Source organism: Ceratina calcarata, unplaced genomic scaffold, assembly GCF_001652005.2.
Source record: "Ceratina calcarata isolate Rehan_Ccalc_2016 unplaced genomic scaffold, ASM165200v1 scaffold1, whole genome shotgun sequence".
NCBI lineage: Eukaryota > Metazoa > Arthropoda > Insecta > Hymenoptera > Apidae > Ceratina > Ceratina calcarata.
Genome location: NW_017130860.1, coordinates 904,173 through 929,530, shown reverse-complemented (window position 1 = coordinate 929,530; position 25,358 = coordinate 904,173). Strand labels below are relative to the sequence as shown.

Below are 25,358 nucleotides of genomic sequence, written 5' to 3'. Positions count from 1 at the left end.
TTAAATGAACGCTCACATTCTCGATGTTTGACTGTACCTGGAAAATAAAAGAAAAGATACTGTATCCTTGTACCTGAGAAAGGACGAAGGTCGGATATGGGAAGAATGGTGCATTCCTCGAGCACAAAGGGAACGTAAAAAGGCAGGGTATTATTGATTATTCATCTCACTCTCCTACTCCGTCCGTCCCGTTCATCCTCTTTCAACTCAGACCCCTTCTACATTTTCAAAGTCCCCCTCCTGAGCATCGGTCGTTGATGCTATAGATAAAGCTGGTTTAAAGACTGGTCGCCGGTTTATCAACGAACCAGAGAGACCATGAGGTGCTACCTGTTCACTTCGAGCTGCTCGCTCGCAGCCATAATCGCCGTCGTCGCGATCCTCGGCCACGGGGTTACGGTGAGTGGAAATTTTCTCCGGTTTCACCTGTCCACATATAGTAACTCACCCAAACATATGTAAGCAAATTGCTGGCATCCTATTGCTGCAATCTTTTATAATTTTGCAATCTGCAAATCATTCTTCGTATTTTTATCAATTATTATCAATCGTATCGAAGATCAATTTAGTTTAGTGATACGTTTCTGGTTTTCGAGATTTATTGTAATCATGCTAGTTGATAATTCTTGTTACGAACAATGTTTTAAATATTAGAAACTTTCTACGCTAGACAATGACTGCACCAAAGCTCACATGGGCGTATGGTCAATATTTGATAATTGTACAGGTGGCTGGCAACGAAACGGCGGTAATAAACGTAGGAGTTTATTACGAATCGTTGTGCGGCGATAGTATGCGTTTCATCAAGAATCAATTAGTGCCATCGTATGACACACTGAAGGATTACATCAGCATCACTTTCGTTCCCTATGGAAAAGCATCGGTGAGAAGGAAAACAGAGACGATTGTCGTTTACCGCGAGGAATACGTTAACATATGATTATCGATGCGCAGCATACAAAAGACGTCGGAAGCAACGAATGGAAGTTCTCGTGCCAGCATGGGTCCGCCGAGTGCGATGGGAACATGGCCCAGGCGTGTGGAATTCACGCGATTCAGAACGAAGAACAGGCTGAAAAGGTTCAACAACTCACCGTGGCTCTCGTCGGTTGCGCAATGGCCTCGCGATATCCGCCGTCATCCGTTCCAGGGGTATCAATTTATACTTCTTTTTAAAATGCCAATTGGCAAATCACACATCCGCGGATATCAGTTAATTATATGCCGAAGCGCACGACCCACATCCGTGCGATCGGGCAACGAATTTCTCTTACAGAATCGAGCTCAGCAATTTACTCAGAATTATCAGCGCCGAAGCTGTTTTATTATTAGTTTAAAGATAAGAGAGACAAATATGGTTTACAATAATTGGAGTTCCATGTTTTTACAATTCTGCCGATATTGATTTCCTGATAACGTTTAAAAGGCATATTGTAAAAGCAAAAATAGAAGCTATTAAGTATCTCGGAATTTACGATGTGGTTTCCTGTTATCCTCATTTGCAATTGTAGTTGTTCAGATATAACTAGTTTCCGAGCAACGTTTAACTTTTCAGTGCGCCAACGATGTAGGACTGAGTGAGAAAACTCGAAAAAGCATCGATAGTTGCATCGCAGGTTCTCTGTCCAAAGAGTTGTTGGTCGCTAACGGGGAGAAGACGAAAGAGTTGGACCCGAAACTCTCTTTCGTCCCGACGATCACGATTAACGGAGTCAGTATTTAAAATTACGATCGGCTTGGTTGTAATTGACGAGCGTCCGTTCCTAGATCAATCATGTATCTTTGAATCGTTTCAGGTGACGTCATCGGAGATTCAAAGCCAGGCGCTTACGAATTTCCTTAAACTCATTTGCGACACTTTGCCGAAGGAGTCGAAGCCATCGCGGTGCAGCAATGCTTGAAAATAAACGGTTGCTCAACCCCCTCGGCACTAAAACATTTCTGTAGTAGGTCACTGTTTTTTATACAAAGCTTATTGCGGCGTCTCATCGCCACGGGAAGAACGGTAGAAAACAAAAATCGAACTTAATTATCTGTAACGATCGGTGTTATGATTTGTGTAACGAATAAATAAAGTGCCCCGCTTTTGTAAGCCGAATAACTTCGCCGAGGTTGATAATCAAAACCACATATTTAATCATAATATATACAATCGTGTATGTACAAAAATATATCTATCTATAAAGTGATCGAGTTATATAAAATCGAGTATAAAAAATGGAAACAAGTCTTTGGAAATATGGCGTTCGCCACGGAGTTCCTCCCGGTTCTCCTCCCTCTTTGATTTTCCTTTAACCATCGATGAAAACCGCGTCATCCAGGTTGCTCAGCTCGAGAAATTGTTGTTCAATGTCAGAGCCGAGCTCCTGGAAATCTGGCACCTCATCCTCGACCTGGTATCCTGAAAAAACCCATTGCCATGATCAAACGAGTTAATCATCGATGAATCTAGCGTTCAATTAGATCGGCACGAGTCTCCGAATCGATCGAACAACTCCGAACGAACCGTCATATCTTTGGAAGGGGTTCACCGTAATTATTTGGTGGAAAATCGCGGCTGGAATTTAAAAGGGCACGCGTGTGTCGCACGTGGCAAACGCGTCGTCTGTTTTGGCGCGTGCGTACGTGCGTGTGCTCGGGGGCCAAAAAACTGGAGAATATTATTTTAAGACTCGGTGTGGGGTAAACGCGTAAAGCGGCGAACCTCCTCTGAGATTATGCGTGGCGATGCACCGCACCGCACTGTCATCGGCGTCGTTACTGTTCACCGGCACAGAAAAAGGCAGCACGCGTACAATAACGATTCGTACGGCTCGCCGAACAACGACTCCACACTTTTTGTGGAAATCTTATATTCGTATGTGGCTCACGTCGTGCCAGTTTCGTCTACCACGCGTTCCACAGACGAACCCTCCCGATCTTCGAGCGTACACCCGACTCATTGTACTTTGGCTGAAAATAAATATAGACGAGCGCGTATCACCGTTAGTGGCATACGACGAGCGACTTTAACGCGCGGCCAAAATACGACGAGTCCGCGTGTACTCGACTCGATAATTCTTATCGACGCATTCGTACGATAGCTCACCTGCATTGTCCACGTACGGCTCGCCTATGCTGTCGATGAGAAATCGTTTCACAGACTCTATCGGGACGTACTCTTGATTGCTGTCAAGGTTCATGGAAATCCTATCGATCTGACACAGATTCGTCTGGAACAGGTCCGCGTCCTCGTCCGCGTAAGACTCAGAAGTCTTATACGTCCGGTAATTCGATTCCGCGCTGAACGCGATCGCTGTCTGAGCCTGCTGTCGCTGATTCTGCCTAGAGCCAGTGGAAATTGGATCGCGGCGTGTGTTGCTGACCACGCTGGCTGTCTTGTCCGATGCCAAGGACAGATTCGAGAGCGACGTGCTCGGCTCCGAATGATTCTTCACGTGTTTCCTCAGGCTAGACGGGTCCGTGTATCTCTTCCCGCATCCGCTCACCTGACACGCGTACGGTTTCTGCAAATCCCGATGAATACATCTATTATTCTCAATCGAGCGAGTGTTTTCCTTGAATTTTTATTAAAAAATCAGTTGCACGGAATCATTAACACTGATGAAACTGTGCTCTCCGATTGCAATCGTTTTACGTAAGAGACAAATGTTTTATCAAACGATAAATCTTGGCCAGTGTTCTAACACGTGCGCCGTTCTATTACTGGGATTCGGGCTATCGGCATAAGACGATGCGTCTGATAACAGGTATTATTAATGATTAAACTCACCGTATCATAATGAGTCCTCTGATGCTTAGCGCGATCGCTGCTGTTGCTAAATGCTTTGGAACAGCCGCGATGCTGACAAGCGTAAGGTCTCTCTCCCGTGTGCGATCTCTGATGTATCTTCAAGTTCTCCAACCGCGAAAACGCTTTCTTGCATCCGGTGAACTGTACAAAAAAAAGAGGATTAAAGGAATGATGTAATTCTCGAACGAAGTTAAAACATTTGATAGCGGCATTTAATTTTCCGGAAGTACACACCGGACATTTGTTGGGTTTCTCTCCACTGTGTACCCTCATATGTATCAGAAGCTTGTATCTCGCGTTGAAGGGGCGAGCGCGCGGACACCCTTGCCAAAGGCAAGCGAATTCGTCCTGTGCGGTTCCAGGGGCCTCGCCCTCCTTGTCTTTGTCCCTGTCCCGGTCCCTCTGGACCCGTCGTCCGTGTCCGTGGGCGTTCGACGACGAGGACTCGACGTGTCTTCTCTCGATGTGCCGAACCAACCCCTCCTGTTCGGCGAACGCGTAGCCGCAATCTATCCATCGGCACTGGTACGTAGACGTCAAGTTGTCGTCCGTCGTTGAACAGTCTGAAGCGGAACGAGCGTGTCGGCGACGCGTAAACAAGCTTGTTAGACGAGACTACTTGAGAACAGTAGTCAAGAGGCAGTCTTAACTAAATAGTCTGTGTTTATTTGCGGTCGATTTCTTTCGAGAACAGGTGCAAGGGATCGAGAGACTAGTAGAAATTATTTTACGAGTTTTAATCATAAGTTATGCTCACCATGCGACGAACTCCGTTTCTCCGTATCCGCGACTTTGGACGTGGGAACTCTTCTATCGTTCAACAGCAATCCTTCGTCCCTGGGTAAAACGACTTGGTTCCCGAAACCGTCGCTCAACGCGGCATCGTTGACGAAATTCATGGCGGAAATCGAAGTCTGCTGACCGGAGACCAAATGTCCGACAGGATACGATCCATTCAAATTGGAGAACGGATCCTGGAGTTCCTCCAAGTACGTGGACGACGGCGATGAAGGAGACTCGACGTTGCACAATAGAGATGTGGGGTCTCCTCGGATTAAACTGAGATCGAATTCGTCCGCGGCTTGCCCGGTGAATCCCTGATCCTCGGTCTGATTGTGCAGGACGAGAGGCAATGATACGTCGTCCTGGTACTCCTGATAATCCTGATAGCTCTGGTACTCCGGATAAACCGTGCTGCAGAACGTTTTGGAAAAAGAGAACGCGGAACCAACGGAGGGAAGTCTCTGTCCGTTGGAACAATCCGACTCGCTGAAAACGACATTGTTCCAAGTCGGCGTGGTCGCCTCGCTGCTGGTGCTTCCCGGCGATCCGTCCGTCGAATACTGGCAAGGATACTGGAAGACGGTCGTCAGTTGTTCCCAGTCCGAGCATTCCCTGGGACTGGAATCGTTCGGTAAAACCGGAGATGAAACGCTATCCGCGTGTGAAACCCAGTAGGGTTGCTGCTGGCCATTGGTAATGGCATTGAGAGGCGCCAAATGCGAAGAACTGAAGGCGTCCTGTTTGACGCTCTTCGACACTGCTCGTTGCACGTTCTCCTCGCTCCTGTTCACGTGGTAATCTTCAAGGTGCATCCTGGTCACCTGGAAGCACGTGGACCAAGAATTATCGATACGGTTTCGCAACCACTAGGAAGTGCGGGGAATTTTTGCGAAATCGTGTGAGTACGTCGATGCGGACCGTAAATGGAAAGTTACGGAGGTTTTAAAAACATGAACCGAGATGTTGCAACGAGCCCGCGCGTGACATAAGGCGATAGCGGCTCGAGTAACTGCGCGCAGCACGTGAGTGAAACCGTGTCGAGGGAATCCGTGGAATCTATCAACGTTTCATGAATGAAACCTTCGCTGGAAAATGCACAAAGCGTTTGAATTCACGGAAACTTGGAGATCAAAATTATTCTCAATTTTTATTCAATGAAGATGACGTGATTTAACAATCTTAACAACGATCGTCCAAAAGGAGAATCGGTATTTAATTGACTACCGATTTTTAATATGAATATTCTTCCTCCATATTCGATCACAACTGGTTTAAATCACTATCAACGAGATCACTGGTCCGCGATAGCATCGACTCTTGTATCCAGTAAGACAGCGTCGATCTCTCACTGTACACTTACGAGATGCGTTCACCGATCAAAGTCCGCGATCGAATTCCACCGCAAAAGATCTCTTCCACGGCTCCTCGTTCGTTTCGCGGTGATAAGCTTATCATTCAGCGATGTCACACGAGTGTCGGTCTTACGCGATTTTAATCGCGACTTAATCGAGCAAATTGGAAGGGTGACAGAAAAGACAAGCGCGTGTCACGGAGAAGGTAACTCGGCTTCCCGCGTCTTCCCGACGACTATCAGCCGCGTCAGGACAAGACATCAGTAGAAGCGTTCTTCCAGCATCAAAAGATCCCCTCTACCCTTGTTTTCGAAGCAAGGGAAGAAGCTTTCGAGAAGGGTACGCGCCGCCCACTCGCGTGGCCGCGCTTCTTCGTTCCCCTCGGGATATGCCGAACGAAGAAGAAGAAGAAGAAGAAGAAGAGAAGATCCTCCGGCACTTGTGCATCGTCCGTGCACTTGCCTCGACTTGATCGGTTTCAGGGTGGCACATCTGCGCGTACGCTCGTCGTCCCCCTTTCCCTTTCGAATTCGTCTTCCACTGGGCTTTTTTGTCCGTTTCGCTAGATTCTACGAACGATTATCTTCGAGGCTGATGAACCGTCCTCGTTTGTTGTTTCACTGATCCTAGAACGATCATCGTTCGCTCCCTCGAGGGAATCCGATACTAAAATTTCATCAAATGTCTCTGCAGTTTTTTTCTTTCAAGAAGACATCAGAGATCAATGGTCGTTTCGTTACTTTTACGAAGGACGACGTTTCGACTTGTCCCATGGTATTCGTTTGATTCTTTTAAAAAATCGATTATATCGAACGATCGGCACCTCTTTGAAAATCAGTTATGGAACACTTGAAAATGCAGCAGAGACGGAGAAAGTAGCAGCGGGGGAGGGGGTGGCCGATCTTTCGTCGCTCGAACCCCGAGAATCGGGTGCGGGGCAAAAAATGTAAAACCAGCTGCCGCACACGCGTCACTTATTAACAACAGCTTCTTCGCGCGCACACATGAGGCCGAGTCGTTCACTCCTTCCTCCTATTACAGCCTACTATTATTTCACTGACCCTGCATCTCCCTCCTCCGTTGCATCTTCGATTTTCATCGAAATTAATCCCGATATCTTTCATAAACAGGATTTCGAGGAATGGAAATTCGTTTGAAGGAAAACGACGTTAGATCGAATTCTCTTTTCAAATTCTATTTTATTTCAGTATAAAATTAACACAAAATTAATTAACATAAAGTACAGATATTGTTCTCAGAACGAAAAGGGATCTCCACTTCTCGTATAACGCATTGTTATGATTCTCGCGATCCTCGAAACTCGGATGCACTTCGTTTCTTCCGAGGGGACGCACACAGAAGCGCGACCGTGCATCCTCCTACTCACCCCCTGTGTACGTACACGCTCGCGCGTAGACTTCGCCGTGCAGCCACGCATACGCGCACGTTTCACAGTTGCATCTTATGGCCGGGTTATATGTCATATTACGGGTAGATAAGTGATAGAGTGGCACATGTGGCCTGCCAGCCCTCTATGCTTACATTATATACATACTATGCTCGCTCTCGACCACGCTTTTTTGCCTGGGCACCTGTCAACTCCGTTCGTAGCATAGTCACCGCATGTGTACGACTGCCATTAAAATAAATATACTGGAAAAAGGATTTCGATCGTACACCCCATACGGATGCAATAACATAGCGAGAACGAAGAAGGGATGGATAAAAAAAAAGGTGTCTTAACGAAGCCTTAATCGTAGCGGTTGTTGCCCAATAACTGCTATTAACAAGAGTACACTTTATTTTTAATTTATCGTCGCATTTATTACGGTGTAAAAATATTTTGAGGAATACATATTTCATGAATCATAGATAAACTGACGGGGTGAAGAAATACGCTCGAAGAGTGTGTATATATTTAGGAGGGCAGAATTCTTAAAACGGTAGACAGTAACGGTTGTAATTTGTCTTTGGAGCAGCACGGGTGTAACAGTGAATAGAGAATGTATTGGAAATAGTGCGGGCGCGTCATGCACGGTACATGTCGGCGTTCAGCATTCGGTCAAGCGACGTAAAAATAGAAAGACGCGCGCTCTGCATGTGACTTTGTATAATTAGGTACCGAACTCGAGAGCAGTCGAGTTCTAAGTCCCATACGTTACGAAGCAAGCACGTTACACAGTGCTGAACACCGGAGACCCAACGAGTTTTTTTTTCATCCGACGCGCGCTGACGAATCGGTTATGAAATATTATATAACTTCTGTCGGAATACAAACGAGCGATTTATTGCTCTTTCATACTCGATTTAATAAAGGCATTCGAGTCCTTATGTACAAATTAACGACTCAACGATGGAATTCTTGTATTCTTGTATTCCCTGGCTTGACTGTCATCAAAAAGCAGCTCTCAGATTGAAATTGTAAGTGTCGTGTGCCAGGGAATAGGAATGGGACAAACACGATACGTTCACGACAGGCACAGTTTCCTTCTCGATTATCGGGAAATGTTGTATGCGACCGCTGCTCCACGCGATCGTCAGACAGATCATGTTGGAATCTTCTTTATACTTCTGGTAGAAGTTCATACAACTCGGAATCTCTCCTGGGAATCCCTTGACGAGACAACTCGGTTTGATCTCGACCACTCGCGACAAGTTCCCGAGTTTAGTTTTAATTATCGCGACCCAAGGACTATCCTAAATAATTTACAACAAATTTAGAATTCAAAATTACATTTTCTATATGGAATCTCATCACGAGAAATCTTACCTGGAAGAGGATCGCGAGGTATCTCCCTGTGGGATCCCATTCCATCGCTACGATTCTTCCACCGACAGCAACGTAATCGCCGTTTGACGAGAAATTCACTTTCGTTAAATCTATCAATGGTGTGGCCATTTTCGCGTCGTCCGAAGACGATTTCTTCACATCGAAGATATTCTCTTGCAACGGCAAGGAAAAGATCATAGCAGGATCTTCGTTCGACGCGAACAACAGTGTCAAGTTTGGACCAAAGCATGCAACTGCTACACGGCCATTAGGTACTGTCCACTTCTCCGCGTGCCACGACGTCGCCACGCCCGTGTTCCAAACTCTGTAAGTGTATCACCGAATTAAATGGAATTCAAAACGAAATAAGAAAGCAGAACGTACCTAAAGATATTTCTACAAGAAGCTGAAAACAAACGAGAGCCACAGGACGACCAACGAGTGAAGCATAAGCCTCCACCTCCGACTCGCCTCAATGGAACACCTTCTCTTTTAGAAGTGTCCCAGATGATTATATGCGTATCCGCAGATGAACAAGACACCAGTAGATCACCCTGTGGATGCCATGTAACGCTTGTCACAGGAGCATGATTCCTCTGTTTTAACAGTATTGCATGACTAAGAGAATTACTAGCTGCTCCTAACTCGATGGTCCAAACTAGAACTCCCGTGTGGCACGCCACTGCCAGTTCCCTGCTAGCAAGTGGCCTCCAACTTATGCAGCAAATCGACTTTTGAGCACTGTGTCTTAGGATCGGCACTACTGGTATTCCCTGAGAGAAGATACGTATACGATCATCTCTTGTGACTACTGCTAATCTTGGACAGTGCGGATGCCAAGCAATAGATCTAATCTGAAAATCAAGATTCACAATATAACTGGGATTACTATATATCTAAATTAATAATAATCCTGAAGACCTTACAAGAGACGTTTCCCAATCCCTAGTGTGAACAATATCTGCAACGGACCCAGAGCCTGAAGTAGGCAAATCTTCCCTTTGATTAGTTCCTCTATCAATTAAATCCAATACCCATTTAAGTCTGAAATGAAAACTATAAAGTTAGATCCTGCAATTGAAAACAAAGTTATGCTATGTGTATTGCGATTCACCTAGTAACTATCCAATGTAAAACCGGTGTGATTTCCTCTGGCTCTGTGGACGCAGCCAGACAGATCGCCTCGGTCAGCCCTTTTTCCCTGCACGTACTAGCAATTTTTTTAAAAATGCTATCGTGCACCGGCAAGAACAAACCATCGCCCCAAACGGCACGCGCTGTTTCACGCGTGGCAAGAATATCCGGAGCGATAGACACCTCTGGATACTCTCGCAAATACTTCGAGAACGGTTGAAGTTCATCCGACAAATGCTCATAATCGCAATATTCTAAGTTATCTTCTATGAGCGCGACGGTTGCTAAATCATCGAAGGAAGGTGCATCGAATTCGTGAAGCGACAGTATTTTCATTGTGATTATTTAATCGTGCAACTTTCTTTGATGGGATAACCTATAAACGGAAGGCATATAACAGTTGAGACACGATACTTTCATCGATTCGTAAGACTTAAAGTGATGAACTCATCGAATGACAATTTTTTTATGGGAAACAGATTTGATCGTTAGATGTTAGAAAAGGATTCTAGGGTACGTGTTTTCGCGATGAGAATGATATCGTACCTCGGAAAGGTCTGAAGCCGGAAAAATGGCAGTAGTTTACATCGGTTCTCATGGCAACAGCCAATGCTATCACCGAATCATGAAATCATTACGCATGCGTCGGTAGGTTACTATTTAAAACGTCTCGATCGCGAGGAGACACTTCTGGTCGATCGTGCTCTCGTAAATTTGCATGACATACGAAAAGCCTCGAGGAATAAATTGTGAGACTTGTAAAGAACTTCGATAGTGCATTTTTCGTGAACAGTTCCTTTCGTGTCGCGAGGACAAGAAGAGAGATTGAAAACGCGGCGGGATACGGTCGAACATGACAGAGACCAGCGGTGGTGGGAGATCGGTGGAAGCAGGGTGGGAACCAAAAGGGAAGGGTGAGGTGGGGACAGCAGTATGCGGTCGCTATTCGTGCGGCGCGTATTACGTATTAGAAGTTGTCTTCTGCTACGGGTAGGCCTTGTTCGTTCGTTCGTTTCGAAAAGCTTTTCTCTTCTCGGGAGTAACCAGCAACAACGCGGGGCACATTAGTCGGCGGACAGTTGATAAAATGCTACCACGGAGGTAGTGACAAGATCGATCGCGATCAAGAATGATTTCGGTGGAGTTTTCGTTCTAGAAAGTCGGCCGAGATCGCTGGGGAGACGAGAGACAGAAGGGAGGAGGACCAGCTCGGTCTTGGCCAGAGATGGGCAAGAAGGGTTCTAAACGGAAAACTCGATGGAGAACTCTCAGTATCGGTGGTGAGTCTTTAATTAATCAGTTATCGACGACGTTCAGGACACCACGTCCTCATGTCGTGCGTCGTGCACGTTCAAAGTCATGCATGCCATCGAGACCTTCGAGCGTATCTCGTGGTCGCATGTTCCCCAGTGTGCGTCTAGTCATTGATCTATTATAAACCCCGGGAACAAACGTTGTCACTACGACATGCGTTGTACCTTTATCGCTGTTACAATTTTGCCAGTCTTTGCGTGGCATCGAGCGCGTGTACATCCTCCGACCACGATCCCTAATTCATAACTGCACGTAATACCAGGTACGATCAGAATTCGACGCGAGACTTGCGTAAAATGGATTCAGCAATCCAGTTTCGTTGATCGCACGATAGACGTGTTGCGTGCGCCGTCATTTTTTGCCCGGCAACGGAAAAAAACGCGTTCCCGTCGTGATAAACAAGGGCACGGGACCGATTGTCGCGTACATAGATGAACGAGGCTACAGGCGGGCCGTTTCATCCGGTGACAGCCGCACGACTACGTATCCGCGAGCGTATTTTCGTTATCCTATCCGGGACCGTTTCCCAGCCTAAGCATCGATCCGTGCACCCTCTCCTCCATGACTTGCCTACCGTCGTCGAAATGTATCTAGCTTAAAGCGAGTACGTGCTCTACACGCGACCTTACTCTAGTCTTTTAGTCCTAGTCGACGCTGTTCTCTCGTGCTTAAAGTCCGCTCTCTTTCTCGGCGTTGAAGGTATCGTCGTCGATGACCCGTACCGATATACATGCATACGAACATACATATATACTTACATACACTGCCTCCATCTATACCCGGCTGCCTGACACGTCTAGCGTAAACTCTCTAGCCTAATGTAAAAACCGTACACACTGTGCGTCTAAACTCTATTCCGCGAGAAAATACACCTCTTCTTCACTGATTACCTTCATTGCCTATACCATGCCTTTTCTAGTAATCGGGTCCAAGCGGGGACCATCGAGGACCATAATGCACTTTCCTAAAAACTGTTGGGATCTTCAGGAACTTGACATTCTCACATTATGCCTGTTTGCATCTCTCGAATGACAAGGTTGAATGCGGTTGATCTCGGTGTGTCTGATAAATCAAATGGGGTAGTAAATGTCCTACCCGCGTGTGACGTCACGAAATGCAACGGACGGGATGCGAAGATAGCTACAGCTACATCTAATTGTATTTTTCTGTGCATTATTAACAAAAATGCTAGAGTTATAACAATAAAAGATGCTGTGCAAAACCACATGTCTTCTTGCGAATGTTAAAAACCAAATACATATTATAATATAACGATTTTGTGAATTTCCTGTTAGATGTTTTCCGTGTTCAGACCGTAAGAAAGATTTCTTGCTTTTAGACATTTCTTAGACAACTTTTGCTGAAAGCGTCAATTTAAATAAGAGATTCCTTCCGTCTTATTCCGTTACTTAATGCTGTTAACGTCTTACTTAGCCTTGCCCTAATTTACAACTTCTTTCGCCTACTTATGAACACTTCTATATCTTTTTTTTATAATTTTTATATTCGTGCTATCGCGATGCGTAATTTTCAAAATGCACATCCTAATTGGATGATTGAGGGGTTCGTTACAACAACGCGATGGTAACATAATGGTCTTCATTCCAATAACGAACATAGTAGCCAGCGGTTCGCGTGTCAAATGTTTGTAATCGCCTATTTTCAAATATTATCATCCAAGCTTATATCTACATTACGTTCGCACGTATAAAAGCAATCCTTGCGTTAGTGGCTCAGTGAAGAAAAGTTAGCTCGAGTTATGATGTTCTCGTACAAATTTTCATTTTTTGCGAGGTGGGACGAACATATTTCCTACTGCCTTCCTGTTAGCAGTAATTTATTTTTGAAATTGAAATACCGCCGGTATTGCATAACGTGCGCACGTTTTTGTGTATCGTAAAACGAAGTTCGCTCGCCGTTGATAGCTTTCGCACTTTGAAGCGAGGCACGTTGTTCCGAGTTTTCAATATTTGCCCCGTTCAGGTCGTAAATAATTATCTCCTACGGTGATAAGCAAACTGAATAGGATGAAATATTACATGCGAATCTTACTTATCTGAAAATCGTTAAGTAATGGTCGGAGCGATTGGATAACGAAAAAAATTGCACGGCAAGTATACATGTGCGCGAAATTACGTAGCAGCTCTTTTAAAGGTCGAACCTGAAGCGTTTCTAGTTTTTCCCGAAAGTCGATTACATTGTTGTCGATATTCGTTAGCCGTTGAACAATTGGTCGCAGCTTCTCTCATAAAATCAATATTTTATAATGGCAGTTCTCTAATTAATGAACGTCAGTCTGACTGACGGCTATTGTTAAGAATTATTATATACACGTATCCGTTGCAATTACTCGAAAAATTATCGACCGTCCTCGCCGAGTAAAGCTGTACGTCCACGTTAAGTGGGTTTTTATAGAGCTCCCCTAGACGGCAGACAGGGGATGGGAGACTCTCCCCCTGAAAAATGCACGCCAGCCAAGAATTCGGTATCCGCAATCCTTGACATTCACTCTCTCTTTCTCGGGTTAAAGATCGGCGATGGGTGAAACGGAAAGCTAGAAGGAGAGACCGAGCAGGGGATGCGAATCGATAGGGGCAGCCACGTTGCGTTTCGATTGTCGTCCTCCTCGGACTTACCAGTGAACGATGTTATGAAAAAGCAGAGATTGGAATGCTCGCTAAACCGGCTGCTTCGATTCGATGTCGTAGGGAAGTAATGCGATCGTTTCTGAACCGAGTCCAAACTTTACTTTTCATTCTCGGAACCCTTCCTGCCAGGAACGGGGATTTTTAGTATTCGAGTTAATAGAGATAAAATTCTGTTTCTTAGAAACCTGTATTGGTGTCTCTGAGTGTTTACAATAGTCATTAATACCTTCGTTGCGAGTATAAAAAATGATGGTCGTAAAGAACATTAAAAAAAAGATCTCTTAGGTAGTCAATTTATGCGAACATCCTACTTGAGAGGGACTGGTTTTATTACATTGTTTATATTCGTAGATATGATATCAGATTGATAAAGCTGAGCTAATCCTTCAAGGGCTCACAGTATGTAATTGATAAGCAATTTGTCTCGTTATTTCGATTAGATATTTATAGATTTTCTGTTGTACGAGATTAAATAAATTCGAGATATTAGAAAATCGATTTTTAAAACTGAATAATTCTATCATGAATAGTTCAGAATAGAAGTTTTATGGTGCTTCCCATTTCCCATGAGTTGGCTTAATAACTGACTCGTACTACTTGGAGCCGAGATTTTCTTCGTTCCGTTATTCTACTCTCATTTCTCCGATGATCGAATACCTATTAATCTTCTTAACTGTACCTCATCATACTACATTCTCTCATCAGTCGTTGAATTTTCTCGTCCATAAGCAACTACAATAAATAAAAGAGGATACGAACAGAGAAACGTGTTCTAAAATTCCTATTACGGATCTTTTATACGCACGAGAGTGTTTGCGAAAAGATGTTAAGTACACATAATAGGAACGAGGATGAGTATGCGTGCGTACACACACGTGCCCAGAAAAGTTGGGCCACGTTGTATGTTACATAACCAGCCGAGTCTCGCAGCCTGCTATCGATCCTCGAATAACGGCTTAGCCTGTGAACCGCGTGGTCTATTTTGGAAAACAAAGCTAAAATTCAATATTTTCAACAATCTCATAGACTGATCTCATGAATAACAGTGATCCTTAATCAAGAGTCAACTGTGTTGCGCAATATTTGCACGTTTCCTCGAAAAGAACTTCCTCATTCAGTTACTCGCATAATTTTCACGTAATACTCAACGTAATTACTAATACGATTATTGTAAAATTTCTAAAAAGAGCGAAGACTTTCCTCAAATATTGATTTACAGTAAATCACGTTATTTAAATTTTCTATGGCCGGTATTCTTATATATGGCTTATATTTAAGATCTCTGTTTCCTGTACAAGACAGGGACTGGAAACATGGGATAGACAGAGATAGCAAATGCTTAAAACGATTTTAAGAATAAGCAACAACTCTGAATACAGGCCTATGAGTCATGCTATTTCTTATCGTTAACCAACAATGCAGTATAGAAATGCATATTGATAAAAAGCGGGAAGAAGTTCGTTCACGGTGTCTCTGCGTAAGCCACGCACGTGTTATAGAGCGTAGACCTTCCGAGGTTCCCGCGGATTACGTAACGAGCTCAGTTGCGCTCGTAATAAAGCATCGGTTCGCGTGCATTACGTATGACTGGGACTGGGACTGTTCGAGCCTGAGCGTGTCCCGTGTCGTGTGCATAGTCACGGAGTCTCGTTGTGTGCTTAGACGTGCGTGGAAGATTTAGTGCACCACGCTACGAATCGATTCTTTTATCAACGACTCGGTTTCCTCTACTAGAATTTTTCAAACGTACGAGTGATCGAGTTTCCAAGTGAGATTGCGATTGGATGAAATGAGATTGCAGGGGAGGTAGGGAAATAAACACGGTTCTAAAGGAAGTTCTAATAATTTTCTTAAAATGTGTTGCATCACACGTTCGTTGTTGACGTCAGGTTTTTTAATACCCTTTTTTAAGTAATAGTGAATCGAGCGGGATTGATGGGTCGGAGTAAGAAATCGCGAATTCGTTCGTGCCGGTATGAAAAAATCGCGTCGCACGTGGGAATGCGCGTTGGAAAACTGCGTGAGGCACGGGACGCCTCGAGGTTCGAGTTATGAATAGCACGTGAGTGACCACGAGGTGCCCCCCGTCACATGCTTGGCCATTCCGCTTTCGAATCATTCGGCCGTCACGAGACGTTTATACTTAACTTCGAGCAACACGCGAACACAGGGAATCCCGCGGCGGGGTGGACGAACCAGCCGCCGCGTTTTTCCATCGAGTCCCTCGGTTTCCGGCCAAATTCTCGACGTCAATAGTTGCGACACCCGTTGCGAAATCCGCCGATCGTTCCGCCCCTCCCAGATATGTCACCGTTTTCTAGGATACCTCAGAAAATCGTCGAATAAACCGGCACAAGGTCGAGTACCGAAAAAGTTCGTTGGGATCCGTGAATCATGAGCGAACATTTAATTAAGTAATTTTTGCGAAAAAGGGGATTATCGATATAGTTTTCTGAGTGAGCGTAGAATCATAAAAGTGTACGCTCAAAATTACAAAGTATTCAAATGTGGAATAAAGCTTGCGTAACGTTGGTTCCGTTCACCAAGCTGTACAGAATTTCTTGCACGCTTCCGAAGGTCCCATTTTGCAAGACACGTAGTAATAGCTTCTCTAGGTAATTAAGCATGAATAGCAAATGATGTTTAACCGTGGTCGCTTATGGACTTGCAAAATTTATCACCCGCTTATTACTATTATTACACATTCGATGTTAATTACGCTGAGCGTCGTCGGTTTGTTACCGTGGCTATACCGAAACCGTTTCCGCCACCTTGCCCTGAAAGGTTAAAGAACTTTTGACGGTTTGCCAAACGCAGCCCTGTTCCCCGCTGCCGTCGTCGTTCGCCCCTCGTCGCGCTTTTTTCTGTTTGCATTGCTCCGCCGTCTAATTCCAATTCGGAAATTGCCCGTCCACATTTTCGACGTAGAATAGACGTCCAGACGTCACATATATTACGTTCGCATTGTTCCGATCGCAGGATCACTAAAATTGTCACTAAGAATTCGCAGGAATACTAAATAAAAGATGAAAAAAGTGAACAATGCCGACCGAGTGACCGAAATCTTTTGCAGTGTCGCGATTCAGAGTATTTCATCATATTTCGTCTTGTTTCACTTGTGCAATTAAGCCAAGAACGCGAACGATTTTATTCCTGATATATATATATGTATAGTTTCTCGGAAGTGTATTACATGAACGCGAAAGTGATTCACAGAAGAGCCCGACCGTGAAAATTCTAATTTACGGCACTTCTTTCGTTTTCCTGCCCCGTCGTACCAATTTTTCTTATGACGATTTAACGACGAAGTGATTCAGCAAGTCGTCGATAACTTTTTTCTTCAACGTCGATTTGCATAGACGTTTCAAATGACGTATTCAGGCGTTGGAACGTCGCTAGACTTGGAACAGGCGATTTGAAACAATGTTAATGACATTCGTAACAGTGAGTCCTTGTCACGAACCTTCGTCACGTATATTTGATATATTTTAAGATATCAAGTCGAAAATGTTTCACATATTTAAGTGTCATAAAAGCAAAGCAAAGAGTCAGGTTGATATTCCTTTCACTAAGTTTCTTGGCAATAGGCGATGGACAGAGGGTAATTATTCAATGGCCGAAGCAGCGGTTCGAGAAACATTAATTCGACGCGATTGCTGGTCTATCAGTTGGCAATGCCCGATCGCTGTACATCTGCCAACGAAAGGGTTGGTTCATTGAGTTCATTGAGCACAGTGTAGCAACGATTCTTCTCAAATATTTCGGTGATGCCCGCTCGGTGGACACCACAAATAGACCCCGTGCGATTTTCTGGCCGTAGAAAACGTCCCGTCTCGAATTCCGATTCGTCGACTATTATGAATGGGCCCATTAACAATTGCATTAGCGGCAAAGAATAGGGCTAATTTTGTCTACGATGGTTCAATTACACTCTCTCGGGTGATAGCTTAATCGCGGAAAATTGCGGTGGAAATGACAATGAACCGCACATTGGAACCTAAGTTTAACAAAGATTATCTAGTCGGTTGTTACGCGTTAACTTACGTTTCTCGGTAGTTACGTCGATTAACACAAAGTAGACTCATGTTTTAAATATCACACGGACCCCTTTTACAATCTTATCGCGTTTCAAAACAATTGCAAATTGCACTGTTATTAAAAATTTTAATTTGTTCCATTTAACATAAGCATGTAGGATTGTCATTCGTTTAAAAACGAAACAGTTATTTTTTTAGATGTCAGTCGTGTTAAAAATATTTAAAAAAAGTTCGTTCAGCTCAGCACGAGTAACGCTCTATGTCTAATCGTCGTTTACTTTTATTACGCCTGACCGCATGATCTGTACAAGATGCGTATTCCCCCCGGGGTGAGGCGTGTTACAGCTTTCGTTTGAAGCTGTTCACAAGGGACTAAACCCCTAATAAGGGTAATGACCGCCGTTATTGGCTTGTAATATTAGGGCTCGAAATCGAACTCAAGAGCCTTCTTCACGCTCCGCGGTCACAGGGGTGTGAGGGATGTCACAACACGATTTTTTACACGGCCACATGTGTGCCCGTCGAGGTTCCAGTTACAAAGCCCACCCGGAGGGCTTTTCCAACTTTCCCAAAACGAAATTCCGAACGTGTCAAATGACCCTGACCGTGTTCCGTGATTATTTGTTATTTCAGTCGAAGACTACTCGCGTTCGGTTGCTACTATTAGCGTTCGGGTGCTTGTTTCCGAGAATACACGCTGCTCTCAGTTTTTTTCAATTACCCGAGGGAAAGACAGAAGGTATCGATGACTTCGCATCGCATCGGTTCCTACCACAGAAATACGAGAATCCGTGGGTAGACGTTGGCGTCTCAAGAAACGAAGTCCTGATTTACGTGTTGCACACAGCAGAAATATTTGGTCAATAAGTTTTTAATAAGTCCGTTGGAAGTTTTCGGTCCCAGGACTTTGACTCGGTTTTCTCTTTATTATTAATTACGCGCAGTGATAGGAGAGAAGTTCTCGTGGAGGTATGCACTGTCGCGATGTTACGAGCGGAAGGCGCCAGACGAGGATATTGATTTATGTATACGGATGGCCTGTCCATAGGAATGAATTTTCCATTTCGAATGCATCGATTTATCTATGAAGCGATCAATGATCAAAATGAACATACTTTGTACTGACGCGACGTTGATCCACGATTTTTCCATCTGTCACGTAAAATATATAAAACGTGTGTCAATATTGTTCGAAGCGAGCGAAGTTTCGTTTCGTGTTACGTAATAATCGTAAAACTCTTTTATTGACCGCGTGTTCAATTTTACTGCGTGGATGAATTATGACTTGTTAAATAGTTATTCGTGCATTTTTTTATATCATCGTACGATGCAACGTGGTAACTAGAAAATGTTGCGGTTAACTTATTTAATCGGGTCAAGTAAAATAGTAAGAATAGCGGTGCTCGAAACGATGCACTCGTTTCGATTATCTGACTTTAGCCACTCAATTTGAATCTTTCTCTGGCCGGCAGCCTGTTCGAGAAAGCCGCGCATCTTCTTTAATTTTTCACGTCCACAGAAATCGATTGAGCGACCGCTGCACGCCAAGATACATTATCGATTCGCTTATTTATTCTTGAAAACCGGAAACTCCCAGCTAGGCCAGCTTTAATTAACCCTCGCTCTTATGATTAGAAAGTATGCACTGCAAAAGAGAAAAGGAAATATCGGATCGGTGTTAAACGTCGTTAATGAATTGAAAGTTAATAAAGACAATTAGATTTGCTAGCTTTCTCCCCGGGGCAGATTCGCTTTTATTCTGAACAAAATACTTTCCATCATAATTCATTTTATCCTCTGCTCGTCGTGTATCGGAATAAGCAGCCCCTTTGATATCTCGGTTTCATAGAAGAAACTTGGGCAATGATGCAAAAGTTCAAAATCGTTTCGAAATAGTACAACCAGCAGCGATACGAGACGTTACTTTGTGGCTTCTTTGCACTTTCGGGGCGTCGCGTATGTAATGGTTACTTACAATTATTTCATTGTTCCCACTACTTGTACGTTAAAGAGCTGTTCGGCGAAACAACGGCTCACAATCATCTCTGTTCGTGAAATAATTGCCGGTGTATCAAATTTTACATACACTTCATTCGTCAAAGTAATTGACTTCTGTAATTTGTTAATGCATTCTTGCCGAGCGCCGCGTGCGATCTCAATTCACGCGTACGCCAAGTTATAATTCAATTTTATTTATCGTGATCAAAACAGAGACGCGTGTTAATCTCGTAAATTCGTTTTCTGCCTCTGTGAATCGCGAACTCGCGTCACGGCTGCGAGGTACACGGGCGAGGCACGAGGGATGATGAAGAACAGGCTGACTTGGCAAGATGATCGTGTGACAATCGTGCCGAAGGTGTCACGAATTCGAATCTAGTTACCTTCTGGCTCTCAGAAGGGGCGGCCTATGTTTTCGCCAATGTTTCTAGCCGGTTCTATAATGGTACCACGTTCCAAATCACTTATGTCTGTCTGTTCTACCTACGAGCCACCTTATAAGATCATCAACCACGGCTACGCGAACCTTCCCTCATCGATTTTTTTTTAATACCTTTTGAATCACCCCGTTTCGATTAGTCGCAATAGTTCTTACTTTATTAATGATTTCAATGCGATTCATTCGTCTTATTTACTTCCCTCGTAGAATCGCGTTGTTGTTGTAGGCCACATCTTTTGTCACTCGAGTCTGTTGTCACTTCAGCTAGCTCCGGCGTTTGTTGAACCTGTTCGCTATTCTCAGCGTATTCACTAACGATGCACGATCTCTTCCGTGTATTCTGTCCCTTCCACGCGTTTTATATCACTATATCGACAGAAACATATGCGATACTGTGAAGCTTGTAAATTAAATTCTCATACCTATGGGCAAGGAATCAGTGATTTAAATCGAGTTGTGCAGCGCGTATGAAGGAAAAAATTCCTTATCTGGCGCACGCATTGACTCGAATCACAGATTACGAAAGTCGAAACGGGAACGGTAGTAAATCGATTTTACAACACGTTATACGCTACTTCATTTGAATCCATACATTTTTATTAAACATTATAACAGCATCGCCTGGAAGCGTACCGTCTTCACGTGTTACATAACGTTCGGTTCATGTTATCATCGGTTTTAGATAAAGATAGCAGCGATCGATGAAACTATAATAAAGGACGATAGGAGTTCGCCAGGTTCGCGATAATTCGAAGGATGGTGTTTAACCAGCCGCTGTAAGCAAGGGCTTGTGTTATGTTATTGTTAGGAAATTTCATGATCCGGGAGGTGTTAAAGTTTCCCTCGTGAACCGCGTTGACAGTCGCAGTTGACGAGGCGTTTTTAATAGGCTGAACATATCGAGCCCGAGTTCCTGTGCCAGGGTTACCGTTTACGTAACGTGCCCACGCATCCAAATGCTCCTAAAGGAACGCGGTTTTATCTATATTTATCAACGTTATCTCGTGTAACGGTACAATATCGAGCTCTCTTCTTCTATCCATCCTTCGACCGCCTTTTTATCGAGCGATTTCACTCAAATTTTACCGTTCAAAGCAGCTGTCCGAGGTGCAGAGAGCGTAGCGCGAGAAAGAGGGGTAGCGTGATAGTAGAAAACTGATAAAAGGAAGCTTACTTCCGTTTTCCTGGCCGGTTTAACTGCGCAGACGCTTTTCCATTTTCATCGACGGATTCTGGGTCGTCGAATGCCGAAGCTGCACCCGGCAACCGGGCGAGACCATTTGTCAAGTTTCGTCGGCCAATTCATTTCGCGCCGCCTAATAATATGACTTTTTTTCATTACAAACATGAAACAGCCATCCACTGTACTGTTCGGACGAACGACGTGCGCTGACAATTAAGAAACGATTTCTCGATCCGGTGAACCGATTGATCACCGACTCGCGTTCCCGTGCAATCTTCTCCTCGTTCAGCCCTCGGCTTATCAACCGAGTCACGCGAATTAATAAGCAGCATGTGTCGATTTTATCACGCTGCATTTTTTTTTAATCTCTTCAAGCTTTTATCGAGGTCTGATAAGTTGATCAAATATTTTTCTATCAAATATTTGATCGAACTAGTATAATACTTGAAATACATTAAGGGCAACTTGAAGATGATTGAGAAATATTGATTCAATTTCATAATGGAACAAAAAGATCGAAATATGTCGCTACGATATTTCAAAGGCTGCACCGCAGCTCCCTATACACGAAAGTCATCCAATTTATATTCCTTTAACAGAATCTTATTCATGGCCCTTCTGATATTTTTCGAAGCTCCGGCCAATCTGAATTTCTTCTCTGCCCGATTGGTTCGTACACGCGATCGCTTTCTCGTTTCGATATCGCCCTTCCATTAGCCACGACCCTTCGCTGAAATTTTAATTGAGAAATTCGAGAAACTCGCTCGACCGATGGAGTTGGCATTATTTTTTCAAAGGGTACGTTTCGATCTTTTCTTGGCTCATTGCCTAATTAAAGAATTTAAAGCAATCAGCAAAAGAATGTGCATCGGAATCAGTTATACTGCATTTGTAATCAATCTCTGATGACCGTCGATGAGAATGACAAGAAGAATTTTAGTAAAGCTCCTTAGTATTAAAAAAGTCCAAAGGATTATTCAATTACAATTTATCGACTATTTAACTGCGCTGGAGAAGATACTACGGCCTCTCTTAATCGTGACCTAAATGGAAATTGGAAACTCCAGGGAACATTAGCGAACCACGGTGGGCCATAACAGCCTCCCTACCGACGATAATTATTCGCTAATCAACAACAATGCACCATCCCTCGGTGCAGTTTTGCTAGTAAAAAGCACGCAGCCCCCTTAAAACCAAATTCGTTCCCAAATCGTCTTCGCAATAAGAAATAATGAAAAAAATAACTTCCTTACTGGTCTTGCAAAAGTGGAACAAGCTAATGAATAGAAAACTAGCATGAAGAAGCCTCAGATTTCCGGTGGGAAAGAATTCCATAAACGTGGAACGAGCCAGTCCTGCAGGCATTAAAATTTCACGAATTAATAGCGTTCCGGAAGTAGGGTGGAAGGAAAAATGCGGGGCCGATAGGCTCGCGAGAAACTCGTTGACATCGGAGTTACGCTGTAACATTACCTTGCACGTATAATCGAATAACGCGTGCAACGTTAAACGGATTATTGTTCTTTTACCCCAGAGTGAAATCTTGACGCGACAGGAAGCACGTGACGTAATACGTGCAACAAATACCGAAGTAGTGCAATTCCATTTTTATTTTAACCAGCAAGTTCAACAATTTAATCATTCTTATTAAAACTATTTTTCTTATATGATATTTAATCATTCTTATTAAAAATCATTTTTATTAAAACACTGCTTCTGTTTCTTTTGCACTTAAATATTATGTGCAAAATTTAAGAATAAGCCGTATTAATTATTTATATACTTAAAATATTTCAATATTAATTATAAATATAATTCGTTATTTCGTATTGGGAGAAGAAATGGAGACGTGGAACTACTTGTTCGTTCTGATTAAAAGCGGAAGATTGAAATTCCTGGTCGCATGCTCGAGGTCCGTGAGACAACGTGATTAATTATTCGTGGACGTCGCACACGTCCTCCCGTGAAAATAATTACACGGTTAGAGAGTTGAAGAGGTAGAGATTGCCGCGACACTTGAGCCACCCTGTACGTTCACCCCCGGTCATAGACACGAGGCCCGCCTGACGACAAGCTTGCAGAAACTTGCGCAGATCCGAGGAGAGCACGAGTACTGGACAGGAATCACGCATGCGGGGGTGTTGGCCGATCGCCGATGGTCGAAGGGGGCAAGGAAACCAGATAAGAGAAAGGAATGAAAGGATGTTGAAAAGAATCACGGAATGATACAAAAGGGAGAAATAAATAATTGGAGCAATAATTGGAAAATATAAAATTCTATGCACGAATCTTTGATCAGAAGTTCAAACAAGATTTTACTGACTGATTATTAATCACGACAATTTCTGCAGTTTTGAGGATTTTAGAATTTAAATAGATTGCTAGAAATTTTGAAGGAATACCATTTCGTTGGTCAATCTGTTTTGAACGAATCCTTACTCGAAAGATTTTCCAGCTTTGGAAAATCAGATTCATTCGATGTGTCGAACCGAGGAAACGTAGCCTGCGGGAGAAGATAGGTCATAAGAGAAGAGGCGTGGAAGAATCTTAAATAGAAAAGAATTGGAGCAAAAATGAGAGTGATGCCCAAAGGGAAAATAGTGGTAGAAAGAAAATTCAAGTGAGGGATAATAAGGGGTGGGAGGTGGTGGGAAGCGTGCGCAAGAGGGTGGCAGAGGGCGATGCAAAATCGTTCCGGCTGCACAGTCGCAGGAAAATCGAACTCGGTCGCTAGTGTATCGCACACCGGCGCAGCATTCACTTCCGTTTCTTCGTGCATTTCCGTCTCGGGAGAAAACGAGCACGCGAAGCCATGCTGCTGGACGCTGGCTGAATCGCGGCTTCGCGTAACACAAAAACAATAATCGGGAGAGTGTTATAAGGGTTGCTTCTTTTATTAGAATCGAGTCCTGTGTCCCTTCATTTTGGAGAACATGATCAAACCGGTTCGACGTTCCAAATTTTTCGACCGTCCAGCAGAATTTCGGGGAGATCTGCACTGTACTTAGCATTCGAGGAAAACACGTTCTTATTCTAGTTTCTCTCGATTAGATCAGATTTTGTGAAATCATGTGTCTGGTGCTTGGTCAACGTTGTTCAGAATTTAATCCAGTGTAAGCTTGTATTTATAATAAAATCGTATCAGACTTCGTTCAGATTTGTGTTTGCGATGCCTCGAGCACGATTTACAGTCCTAAAGAGCATTGCTCCGTTTTAAAATACTGCGATCGTTCGTCAACAACGATGGATTCGAATCGATCAGGGAACGCGAAAGAGCGAGCACGTGAAATGATGGAGCGCGAGTGTCATTCATCGTCTCCGCGTCTCGTGAGGTGTGGGCGAAACGTGGCTTGCGCAATTGCATCACATGACGCAAAGTCGGGAAGCCTGACAAGAGGTGTTACAGGAAAGCCTCGAGCTAAATAGGACTTTGATGGAATACCTGACCCATCCAACTAGTGACAAATGATTTATCTGGAGAAATTCCCGAGCCTTTGGATATCAGATATCCCGCCCGCAAGTTAATGAGAGACTATTATCTAATTCGCTTATGCCGCAACCTATATTTTACAGCCAACGGGGCTCGAAAATAGAATTAACAGTCGAGTTTATGATAGCTGACCGGGTTTTCTCAAAATGTCATCAACTCGATCGATGCGTTCTATAGCTATCGTCCGACTCGTTCGCTTAGCACGGTTCGTTTTTCTCGAAAACTGAGAAAGCTCGCGTAAGAATAAACGAGTGATGATAATGGCCTGTTGCATAACCGGCGATAACCAGTACGTTCGCTTCCGGTAGCGCGTTATCGTTGGACGAGAAACTTAAAACCATTGCGATCCGAGTTCTCCACAATCTTCCTTATTGGCATTGGCAGATAATCAAATTTTCATATCTATAGATCTAAGAG

General features: G+C 43.9%; 4 protein-coding genes across 10 annotated transcripts in view; 2 read left to right on the top strand and 2 right to left on the bottom strand.

Annotated features, from left to right (window-relative positions):
* Positions 1-289: 289 nt before the first annotated feature.
* Positions 290-2,101, top strand: GILT1 (Gamma-interferon-inducible lysosomal thiol reductase 1). Its single transcript, XM_026817530.1, has 5 exons — positions 290-399; positions 728-883; positions 955-1,152; positions 1,556-1,711; positions 1,797-2,101. Exons 1-5 carry the CDS (start codon positions 319-321, stop codon positions 1,899-1,901), a joined length of 696 nt encoding a protein of 231 aa, XP_026673331.1. The 5' UTR covers positions 290-318; the 3' UTR covers positions 1,902-2,101.
* An 11-nt stretch (positions 2,102-2,112) lies between these two features.
* On the bottom strand, positions 2,113-7,003 carry LOC108622262 (zinc finger protein 76). 2 transcript variants are annotated; one of them, XM_018020070.2, is made up of 6 exons: positions 5,801-7,003; positions 4,551-5,397; positions 4,028-4,356; positions 3,773-3,934; positions 3,089-3,506; positions 2,113-2,401 (listed from the first exon to the last, which is right to left on the bottom strand). In XM_018020070.2, the coding sequence occupies exons 2-6, from the start codon at positions 5,386-5,388 to the stop codon at positions 2,292-2,294; spliced, it is 1,857 nt and encodes a 618-aa protein (XP_017875559.1). In that variant the 5' UTR covers positions 5,389-5,397; positions 5,801-7,003; the 3' UTR covers positions 2,113-2,291. The 2 variants fall into 2 exon arrangements, with proteins under 2 accessions (XP_017875559.1, XP_026672593.1); XM_026816792.1 differs by having other exon boundaries at positions 5,937-7,003.
* A 107-nt stretch (positions 7,004-7,110) lies between these two features.
* LOC108626876 (aladin) overlaps positions 7,111-25,358 on the bottom strand; it is a 32,373-nt gene continuing 14,125 nt past the window's right edge. The window contains exons 1-6 of one of the 3 annotated variants that reach the window (XM_018027843.2): positions 11,311-11,613; positions 9,813-10,208; positions 9,625-9,742; positions 9,083-9,552; positions 8,699-9,023; positions 7,111-8,625 (exon numbers count right to left, since the gene is read on the bottom strand). In XM_018027843.2, the coding sequence (XP_017883332.1) occupies positions 8,323-8,625; positions 8,699-9,023; positions 9,083-9,552; positions 9,625-9,742; positions 9,813-10,168 (1,572 nt within the window). In that variant the 5' untranslated portion in view covers positions 10,169-10,208; positions 11,311-11,613 and the 3' untranslated portion in view covers positions 7,111-8,322. Of the gene's footprint in view, positions 8,626-8,698; positions 9,024-9,082; positions 9,553-9,624; positions 9,743-9,812; positions 10,209-10,378; positions 10,785-11,310; positions 11,614-25,358 lie in introns of those variants that run through there. The other 2 variants (XM_018027929.2, XM_026816902.1) reach the window with 2 other exon arrangements.
* Positions 10,802-25,358, top strand: part of LOC108626552 (uncharacterized) — a 28,521-nt gene continuing 13,964 nt past the window's right edge. For 3 of the 4 annotated variants that reach the window (XM_018027489.2, XM_018027405.2, XM_018027319.2), the window contains exon 1: positions 24,174-24,564. Coding sequence is in view for 1 of the 4 variants with exons in the window: in XM_018027723.2 (XP_017883212.1) it covers positions 11,058-11,112 (55 nt within the window). In the remaining 3 variants the exon portion in view is untranslated. Of the gene's footprint in view, positions 11,113-24,173; positions 24,565-25,358 lie in introns of those variants that run through there. The other variant, XM_018027723.2, reaches the window with a different exon arrangement.